At 37.0% G+C, this 11418-nt stretch overlaps 1 protein-coding gene across 1 annotated transcript in view; it reads left to right on the forward strand.

Annotated features, from left to right (window-relative positions):
* The window catches only part of LOC107042083 (R3H and coiled-coil domain-containing protein 1), an 82418-nt gene that overhangs the window by 29122 nt on the left and 41878 nt on the right, over positions 1-11418 (forward strand). The window contains exons 4-5 of the mRNA XM_015262953.1: positions 1973-2078; positions 3067-3772. Of these exons, the coding sequence (XP_015118439.1) occupies positions 1973-2078; positions 3067-3772 (812 nt within the window). The remainder of the gene's footprint in view (positions 1-1972; positions 2079-3066; positions 3773-11418) is intronic.

The raw sequence follows: 11418 nt of genomic DNA on the forward strand, positions 1-11418 counted from the left end.
GGTTTGCAGGCATTGATTTCGACAGCTGATCGATTCATCTCTGCCTCAACTAATAGCGGGCGTATTTTTCATGTAATCGGGGTGAAAAGTGGTGAAAAAAAATTAGAATAATTGTTCACATGTCAGAAATTACCTTTCAAGTGTGCTTGGTGTTGTGGAAATTATAATTAGTGCTTTTCCATTTGTATAATTTGTCCGCCATATTGAACGCGTGAGACACGCTCTCAAGGGGGGCATCTAGGGTATTATGAGCTCCGCATTATTCGCATAATTATGACCTTATCACATCTTACATCTCTTTGAGACCTAATTTCTAACATGGCGACGCTAATGAACTTTCATTTGAGTCGAAGGTCATATTTTATCACGCGTTGTATCGATCGTAATCAGTATAGGCGTAAGATGGAAAATAATCTAGGGAAATGGGGGGAATCTAGGGAAAAAATAGAAAAAAAATATCTGAAAGACGGGCCTTAATATATTATAATATTATCTATTATGGGCCGGTTGCACCAAGCCGAGTTAACTATTTAAATCGTCAGATTTATTTAATCTCTAGATTAAATTAAATCTCTATATGAGATCCATAAAAACCATATGAAAACTGTCATCAAAATTAAAATTTTGAAGGTACAAAACAAAAAATAGGAAATTGTTCCCCTGGACTTGTCAATTTGCATCAGAGGAATTATAAAATTAGTAAAATTTCAGATATAAAAAAAGGGATCTTGAACAATAATAAGTGAAATTGTCCGCCGACAATTCAGTAGCCAATTTTTCAATTTTATTTTGCCTATTTTTCATTGAATATCTCGAAAACGTTGGAGAATAGCAAAATTTTTGTTAAGACCATTTTTATAAAGCAAATAAAGATCTACAAAAAAGTTTATAATGAAAATTTGACTACTAGCCACAGATTCAGAGATACTCATCAAAAATCCAGCTGAGGGTTATTGCGTTCAGCGCAGCAGGAGGTTTGAATAAGTTGCGCATGGCGCCAATCACGCGACTCATGGCACTGTCGCAAGAAGGGTAACAGCTGTCGCGTTGCGCCGACTGCTCCGAAATTGCTATTATAATTTATAATAAATTAACGGTACATTTTGGGCTATAAGTTCCTAACTCCCCCCGATAGGACATTTTCTCAGCTACAAAGAAATATTTTTTTTTCCCATGTGATAAGGTTAACTAAAGATATCTAGGATTGAAGACAGCCTGTCGGCAATTCCCAATTGTTTATAACAAATTGTGAGTCACCCCGGCAAATTTGAGCATATACTTTTTAAAACATTAATAATTGCACTTTTAGTTATCGATTGGTGTAATTTGGTGCCCTTTGGTTAATTTCGATGTAAACGACATTTTCAGAGCTAGTTTGACTGGACTATTTACCCCATTCAGGGCATTTGGGCTAGGACTGCATGGGAAACCATGGAAAACCCCAGTCGTACAGCCGGCCGATTGCGCAGAGCCCTAATGTGCCCTTCTGTCACACTGACTAAAGGGGCACATTAGGCCACTGCACCGTGCCTACCTTCCGAAATTTTTGGGCGAGGGTGTTCCTAAGCGGTCACCCATCCAAGTACTAACCTAGCTAAACGTAGCTGCACTCGAATGTCCGCCGGAGCAACACCTAACTCACCCAACCATTACGGTCGGGTTTAGAATATTAATATCATAACAACAGTGTATGAAAAAGTTTCGTATGTATTGGACCTTAAATTTTTTTAATGAAAATCAAATATATTAACATTTTTTTACTGGTATATGCATCAAACTTTTCGTATTTCTCCATTTTTGGGTGATAAGGTACCTGGAGGCATGTCTCTATGAATTAAAAAATTAACAATAAAACCTTTTGGCATTTTCTACCAAAATCACTATTTCTCGAGATTATCACATGTCTAACGAGATGCGAAAATTGACTTGTCACGTTTTACTACTTGATTGCTGATTCACGTTCAACTTGCAGTGAGATCCACACCTGCTGTCGAGATATATCGTCCACCAGCGGCACGACGGGGTCAAAACGGCACATCTCCGAGTGTGAGCACGACCGCGGAATCCGCTACTGCGAAGTATGTATAGAAAGTTGAAACATACTCAGAAATGGTCTGATCGTTCATTAAAACGGAACGACAATTATTATTTTACTCCTTTCATTTTTATTTCTCATTACGATCATTTTTTCCTGTGACTTTTTGAAGAAAATATATCCCGCGAGGAAGGAGGGGAAGAATCCGAACAAAGGTTTTGAGTCCATTTCTACAGTATATTGAACAGAAACGGCGGAGATATACTTTTATGTGCGAATATCCTCATGGGGCCAAATATTGTTCGGGAGGGAGGAATGCAAATTTTTATTAATATCTTAACATTAGTGGTAGGTAGAAGATCTCCAATTCAAGCTACCGGTGTTGAGTCCAGTTTTAAAGGATCCTGAGCAAAAACGGCGGGAATATGGTCCGCAAAGTAAATAATGTATTCTAATGTAAAATAGTCCTGAGAGCAGATGCAGTCCGTAATCCAGAGAGGGGGGAATGTCAACTCCCATTAGTGTTGGCAGAAAACAAGAATTACATCTCCGATTTTGTCTAAAAATTACAGAACGAATTATCTTGTCTTGTCTCCATTGTTTTTTTTATTATTTTATTTTATCATTTGATTTTTCAATTTTTCCTGGAAATAATCTCAAATCAAAATTGGATCAGCTTATTGAATTACATGAATCTATTTTACAAACTTCAGTTCTCGCTGAGTATTCGGAAGGAAGTTTATAGAGTAGAATTCCATCTACACACAAGTTCTAAACAGAAATTTATTTATCTCGCACAAAGACTAAGCTACCAATCGATAAGAGACCTCGCAAGGTTCACGGCATGGTTCACGAAAATCGAATGTCTCTATGATTAATTTCACATATTTTGGTAGTGACATTTTCGTGAGGCCCTCTTCCGGGTAGTAGCAAATCATAAACACTGTTTGAAACAGGGATGTTTTGGACAATTTTTTTTATCGTATGAAAATTTAGTTATTGGAAAAATAAGTTTCGTTATTGACATACAGAACAAGACAGAAAAGGCCAGATCGTGCTATGTACGTTCCAAAGCATCGTCGAAGTACAGAAGCTGAAGGGAATCTTCAGCTGCAAGAAGAGACACCTTCAATACGACCGAAAAACGAACGTAGTATCAGAAACCCAAATACAGGGAATCCTTCAGAATCTCCTCAAATAAAGCAACAAGGCTCTGAAGAGAGTCTGAAAATATCAAATGATTCATCGGCTCACAAAGAATTCTCTCACGAATCTTCGTCACAGCCTCCACAACTCCCAATGGATCTCCAGGATGGACTGATTATCGAAAACAACCAAAATACTGATCAAAATGAATTCCACAATCGGAGCAATGGGCATTGCGACCCGGAAGTGCCATGTGATACACCGAATATTGATGTGACACTGGAAAATATTTCGGAAGTGAAAAAAACTGAGAAAGTCCTTAATAGCAGAAAAGAAACAAGTTCACCGCGTAATTTAGTGTCTGACGTGTTGATAATATCGACTAGTGAGAGTTCGCCATCGAGGAAAATTATTCAGGAGGAAGTACCGACTATTCGACTACCGGAAAAGAAACTCAAGAAGGTGGCGAGGGCTAAAAGTAAACCTGCTTCACCGCCGTCGCCTCCGGCCAAAGTGAATCGTGATGAGTGTGACTGGGACAGTTTGTTTGATGACAATGGGGAATGTTTGGATCCAACGTTAATTGAAGAGGTGAATTATATATTTCCTTAATCATAAAGAATTATATCGTGTGTCTAAAAGCAAAAGATCGTATTTGCCAATAATGGCCTTCTCCGGCAAAAGGTCGCATCCGCGAGCATATACGTGCTTCTGCTTTTAGGAAACCCATCAAAGTGAACCAAAAAATAAAAATAAAATCAAATATCTGAAGTTTAATGATCAATGGAGAAAAGACCTTCTGCTTTTTATGAAGTTGGAAAAATATCTCAATTAAAGCGAAATGCTCGTATATCCATTTTTCTATTTTACTTGCACTTTGATATATACATCTTTTTGAAAAAGTTGCTTTCAATTTCGCTTATTTCTCATCAAAGAAATTAGAATATCCTTCTATTTATTGGGTGAATAACGAATATAATTTCTTCATGCATTGAATTATCATGCTCCCATGAATTCACAATTCTTAATCATCATAACCTGAAAAAGTTTCAAATTCCCTCGAAACATAGTTCTGCATATTGACAGCTTGGTAACAGAGTAGCGTAACTACCAAAAACGGTCATTTCCAAAAGTAAAATAACATATCTCTGAAAAATGCGCTATTTACGCTCGGGATTGGAAAAATCATCGGAATAATCATTTTCAATTTTTAAAAAATAAACCAACGTATCATTTTCAAGCGTAAATCTCAATTACGTTCTTCTGTTTCAAATTAATTTTAAACTTTCAAACGATTAAAAAAATTGAAAATGTACAGATTAGGGAAATAAAGTCGTACTGGAGAGATTGTAGCCCTGACTAGTCCGATCCCTTCGTGGCTACCCCCAGGGTTGCCAGATACTTGGGGAGCCGAACCGCCAATACGTGGCGCTGGTATAGCCCAAAAATAGCCCTGTCCAAAATTTTCGCCAATTCCCGCCCACTTCAAACAGGAAAATTTGAAAAACTTATTATATGTGAAAAATCCAGTATAATACAAATAAAAAACATTCGATTTTCGGGGTCATTACAATAACTTCCTCCCTTCGGGTCGGGAAGTTAAAAAATTATAGCATATTGAACTCTTTATTCTTTAATCTTTCATACAAACTATATTAACATCGCTAGCAATATTTTTCAGGCTTCAATTTAACGAGGCTCAAGCGTTTAAAGGATTTAATTTCACGAGGGTCAAACGTCTGAAGGGTACAATGTAACGAGGGCCACGAGGGTTCAATTTAACGAGGGTCAAGCGTCCAAAGGATTCAATTTCACGAGGGTCACTAGGGTCAAGCGTCTGAAGGGTTCAATTTGACGAAGGTTACATGGATTCAATTTAACGAGAGTCAAGCGTCTCAAGAGTTCAATTTCACGAGGGTCACGAGGGTTCAGTTCAACTAGGGTCTAGCGTCTGAAGGGTTCAATTCCATGAGGATCAAATGTCAATTATAGTACAAGGATCAACCGTGTCAATATTATTATGTGCTGGAAGGAACAATTGTACTAAATTATTAAGCTTTATTGAATTTTCTACATTATCATTTGCGGTCCTGGAAAATTAAAAATTTGACGATGCTCTTTTGGTGAGCTATTTGGTAACCCCCGTGACGTTTGACTCTCGTGAAATTTGACCATCCCTTTGTGACCCTCGTCATGGTTGACTATAGTGAAATTTGACTATCCCCGTGTGACTTTTTTGTTGTTTGACTCTCGTGAAATTTAACCATTCCCTTCTGACCCTCGTGACCTACAATTCCGAGTGGAACTCTTTCCCCAGTCCTGCAGTATATTATATTTTAAAAGAAAGCATGCCGCCAGCATATAGCCTACTTGGCGTGTTATAGTCCGGAGCAAAAATTTGCCCGCCAAAATGCATCCCAAATAGCCCATTTGGTTATAAATAGCCCCATCTGGCAACCCTGGCTACCCCCACTTTATTTCATTCCCACTCACATCCATATCTCCCACCTCTGAAAACCAAGGGAATGGACTAGTCAGTTGGACAGTAACTTCCAGAGGCTGTACCAAAATCATTTCATTATGAATTAGCAAAGGGGAAGTGGGGCAAATTGGAGTGGTGGGGCTAAATGGAATGGTAGCAAAAAATGCATGCAGAGCGACATTCAAACGACTTTTTTTATGAGAAAAATGAAGGAGCGAAAGTTCTAAAGGGTTAAATGGCCTTGAGGATCTGTCAAGCGGAGTTATAAAAAGGATTTAAAGTTTCTAAGGATCAAAGAGGTGAGACAAGTGAAAAAGATGAGGGAAATTATTAGGTATCTCAACGCACGTGGCCCGAGAAAGGTCTTATGCTTTAAAATATTCTTGTACTCAAGTGTGATTTTATTGCAAATGAACTTTTGTTATGCACTTCCAATGTTTCGATATGTAATATATTCATGATGTAACGCGGAATGATAGTGATAAATGAGAATTTATTCGAGTTCCGTGAACCGCAATCATTCTGAGATTTAAGTCATTGAAAATAATTTATTAATTTGAATCATGGAAAATAATTTGTAAATATGATCTACATATTAGAACATCTTTCTCGCGGTCTAAGAATCCAATGGTTGTTCATTTACAAACTCAACGGTACTTTATTTTAAACTTTTTTAACTGGAAATGACGGTTTTTTGGTACTGAATTTTAAGGATGTTTTACTGAAATTAAGTAACCTCTTTTATCCTCAATATCATGCCTTCCAAAAGTTTATTAAATTCAGTACCTTGGTTCTGGAAACCGGAATTTTTTTTACTCGTGGTTTTGGTTACTGTACCTACCTCTCCCATTTCACTCTCGAAAACACACGGGATCCTCCCGATCGCTGCCCTGTTTGACCCTCAAGAACAAAGATTGCTTCAGTTCCCTGATTATCATTTTTCAAATTCATCATTTTTTGGTGAGACTCAAGAGACATAAAACACGAGAACAAACGTAAGGAATGTCAAATTTTCATTTGGATTTTTTTTGGAGATACGTTCTTCCGTTACGAATACGTAATACACAGGCGTATCTTCAAAGAGGTATGTAACGGGTGAATCGTGGACAAAAAATGTTTGGAACATACAAAGATTTTGAGATACGTTTTTTTCACATAAATTATATTACTAAGTTGCCGATATAATCATTTGATTATAATCAAAGACATCGATCAAAGTGTTGATAAAATTATTAGTTTTAATTAATTATTAGTTATTAATAAGTGAAAGGCAAAAGGTCGTACATGGACCTCATTAATCAATCTGAAAGTGTAGATATTATTACAAGTTTCTCCAGAATTTTCATGCAGAATTGTAGAAAAAATGGGTGGAGATACGACCATCTTGCTTTAAGAAACTCGGAAAGTATCTTTTTGGCGTTTACGACCTTTTTCTTTTAGATACACGATATGGGATCTTTGAATCACCTATGTTCGACCGTCGGACAGAAATCTTGAAAAAAAAAAGGATCTATCTCGGACTCATGCGGAACCAATATGAACCTCCGTGACAGACCGGACGAAACAAACATCTGAAATCCGTCCAAGACAGATCTTTTATATTTACAGAAAGATCTCCGTTCTGAATGATTGGAGAACATGGGTGAGAGAAAAATCCCAATAGTAGACAGTAAAAGCCAATTAAATCAAAGGACGAGTCGGAAACATTTAGACCAAGTAATTTTTAAATATCCCTGTAATTGATTGAAATATGAGATGTAGTATAATCGGAAGATATTTCAACTTAATAGAATGGAATAAAATAGAAAACAAGGAGGCCTCTGGCGAAACGAATAATTGGACAAACGAACCGTTTCACAACCCTAGGTTGGTCACCCTGTGCTGAAGTCAGCATAACTTTTTCCTTCGCTTTTAGGAGTGGGGGATACAGTTACAAGTGGTAATTACGTTAAGTGGGGGTACCCAGAGAAGTAAAATGTTATGCTGACTTTAGTATATGAGGGAAACCCCGCCGCCCTTTTTTTTTTTTTAATTACAATTGACTGGCTAACCGGAAAAATTCAAAAAAATTTCAAATTTCGTCGTTTAGGTTTCTTTACACTTATTGATGATTAATCAATTCCAAATGATTTTTATTCCAAAATATTATTTATTGGAATTTTTTAACAAATAAAAATTTTCATGAAATTTGACAACCACGCATTTTTGTTCGACGCAGTCGGTATTCGCGATCGGAATGTAGATGTGGGAGCCATCAAGTGGTCTCTAAACTAACTAGTCTTGGGGGCCAACCAATGATATCTCTAGGAGGGAACCAATGATGGGGCTCAACCAATGAGATCAAGGAGAACCCAATGATATCATTGGTTGGCCCCCAAGAGTAGTTTGTTTAGAGATCACTTGGTGGCTCTCACATCTACGCTGCGATCGCGAATTCTCGTGTAAAAAAAATTAAATAAAATCCTACATTGTACTGTAGAATCTATAGTATATGCTTTGGCTGACAAGGAACACTACGCAGGTGTCCTCCTACGATTTCGATGAAACTTAAATATGTTATAGGGGACCTAAAACTAAGGGACATGTATTTTTTTTTAGCTGCCCATATTGGGTTTTAGGGGGTGAAAGTGCTCTCTGAAGTTGACCACCTCTCGGGGTCATTTCTCGATTGCACACATAAGGAAGCTTTTTGAACAACTCTTTCGCAGTGTATCATGAAGGTCACAAGGAATGATGAAAATGCAAATTAGAACCGTCTCCGGGGGATGAAATATGGAGGGTAAACTACCCTTGTGAAAATTCATTTTTCTCATAGAAAAAAAACTTTTGATGGAAATCCTATGGGATAAATTCCATTTGAAAAAGTAGAAAAAAATACAGAATACCTGTTTTGATTTTTTTTTAAATCGAAATTTAAAACTTAAAAAATAGATTTTTCGTGAATTGTGAAATTTCAAACTTTTTCCTGTACAAAACGAAGCTTACGGGTAATGATGAGGGAAACCATTGGGACAGGATCNTTATTATATACAAGTCTTCGATTTTTTGGTACATAAAAAAGATGAGTAATGAGTCTCTGGAAGTAACACTTGGAGGCTAAATAACCTTTCAAGAAGTTACTTTTAATTATATTAGTGAACAGAATTCATTTGAAAGAGTAAAGAATAATAAGTAATATCGAAATTTGAACCCATGAGAATGTCCATTGCTAGTTATATATGAATTACAACCTTTTAATTATCTGTCTACTTGTATCACAGTACCATAGTCCGAACTAAATGGTAAGGATTGAATGAAGATCCGATATGGAGACGAAACAATTATGGTAGTAATCCCTAAATCATGGAATTCAGAATATACATTGATATTATTATAGAAGCTCAGACCATTTATTCCTTCTAGTATTATGTTCTCAATCAGCATACTTTCTGTTGGGATCAATCTACAGTATAGATAGTATTAGGAGACGTAATGCGTACAAAAATGATATTCTTCAAAAAAATGCAGCAAACAAAGTGATTTTTTGCACCATGAGCATCTGACTACTGGAATATTGGAACAGCTTTCAATATCACAGTGCGGATGAGATGATTGCCCGAATGCAAAATCGACAGGATTTTCGAATTCATCTGGTTTTTTAGAAATGTAACCACTCTGAAACCAAGCATAACGAAAGAAATTTTGATACCTTGGTGATGATAATTGATTGTGGACTAAAGATTGTAACTTTATGATATTGTTCCGCAAATGTAAATTAATATCATAGTCCATTAGGACGACACTATCCGAAAAATGAAGAACATAATTCTTCCATATCTTATCATATACGTCAAGGGGTTGAATTTTTCCAGTAGTCCCCTTTGGTATCAACATAGTTAATAATTCTTTATCCGGAGGAGTAATTTCTTTCACGACTTGAGGACAGTGTCCGCTCCAGGAATCGATTAACAGTAGACTTCTAGGACCCACGTCTGGGAAAAAGACTTCCTTCAACCAGATTTTGAAATGCTCTGAAATATCAAGTACTAGATGATAATCCTAATTCTTGTATAGAACATATCATGTTTGTTAGATCTTAAATATTGTCATACGTGAAGTGAGTTTTCCCGATTTTGAAGCGGTGATGAACACATTCGCAGGTTTGAAGAGATTTTGCTCCACTATTGGACCGAAAGTTCCAGAAGGTTCATTCAAAACCAGGAAGACAGGTGAAAGTAATTTTCTATCAGCAGAAATCAGAGGTTGTACTGTATAACTATGTGTCGTTGAAGTTATCGATTGTACGACGCACGCTACTTGTTTAGTACCTTCTTCAGCTAACGTTCGCCCTGAATGAATTTCCAATTGGAAACCACTTTGATCAGTATTATAAATGTTTTCTGGGCCATACGTATCCCACTAAGACCGAACTTTCAGGAGGAATTCGTCCGCTTCTTTTTGTAACTCTTCCCGAGTCTCTAATGTTTTTCTGGTGATGAATTTGTTAATCTTCCGGGATGTTATGCGGTGTGCTCGTTTGAAATAATGGAACCACCTGGACAAAGCTGTAAAACGAACGCTTCGAAGCTGATTTCCTTCCGGGCTTGCAGGGCCCACCTTCGGAGGTCAGTATCGTGGACGATCAAACCTGCATCGATAGCATTCTTCATATTCTTTAATGTGTACTTCGAAATGCATTTCAACTTCCCCATGTATGTCCCTCCTTCACTGATTTGATTCGCCCAGCGTCGTAACTGTCTACGTGATTTCACCTTCCTGAATCGATGGGAAACATTTTCTACAGAGAGATTGTTCTTCTTTTTTCCACCTCTCCAGAAGTCAACGGCATTCTTTTTATATTCGAAATCTACAGGTTCCTCATCCTCCGAACAACTGTCAGGTGATTCTTCTGTATGTGGTTGAAATTCTTTATCCTCGACCGCTATCATTTCTTTATAAGGCTCTTGATAATCCAGGGACGTTTCTTTGATCATTTCAACTCCATTATATTCCTCCATTGATTGAATCAATATCCTTTCGAACGTGTCTGCTAATTCACGTTCCTCGTTGTTCACGGGTGTTTCAACAAGATTGAGAACTTCAAATGTTGCCATCAGAAGTCAGATAACGTTGATCGGATTAACTTTCATGGTAGAACAAGTATAGATCACGACACTCACCGAAAAACTACTTTTCTCTTCGATATATGTTCATAGACTGATTGTAATTCACAAGAGGGATGGAAATGAAAAACATTGATATCGTATAAGTTATATTGATCAGAGTAATTTCATCCTCAGATAACAAATGAGCCATTTGCATCAATATGTTTACAACTCCCGAATATTCTTCAGTTCTGGTTCTGCATTATCAAACAGAATGGTATTGTCATATGTCGCCATTTACGTCTCATTGAAAACGATATCACATCGAAGCGATAAGAGCAACCGAAATACATTTTATCATCGATCCATTATTTACTATACAAAATCATCGGCTCTTCTTTGTACCACCCATCCACGTTCATATACAGATGAAAATTTGAATTCCTCAAAATATTTCATCATAACTCATTTTTTCAAATTGGAAATGGAAGCCATTTAATGGAATCTCTACTCTGGCCTTCGGTGAAATTTTTTAGATTCATGGTCATTACTGATTTCTTTTGAAAAGGAATGAGGTTGGTCCGATCGATTCAATAAAATACCATGAGGATTGTTAAGCCTTCAAGTTTCACTCCCGAAGACTATTTCAATTGTTTCACTTATCATTCCGT

Source organism: Diachasma alloeum, unplaced genomic scaffold (assembly GCF_001412515.2).
Source record: "Diachasma alloeum isolate Michigan unplaced genomic scaffold, Dall2.0 Dall_scaffold_00411, whole genome shotgun sequence".
NCBI classification, from domain to species: Eukaryota; Metazoa; Arthropoda; class Insecta; order Hymenoptera; family Braconidae; genus Diachasma; species Diachasma alloeum.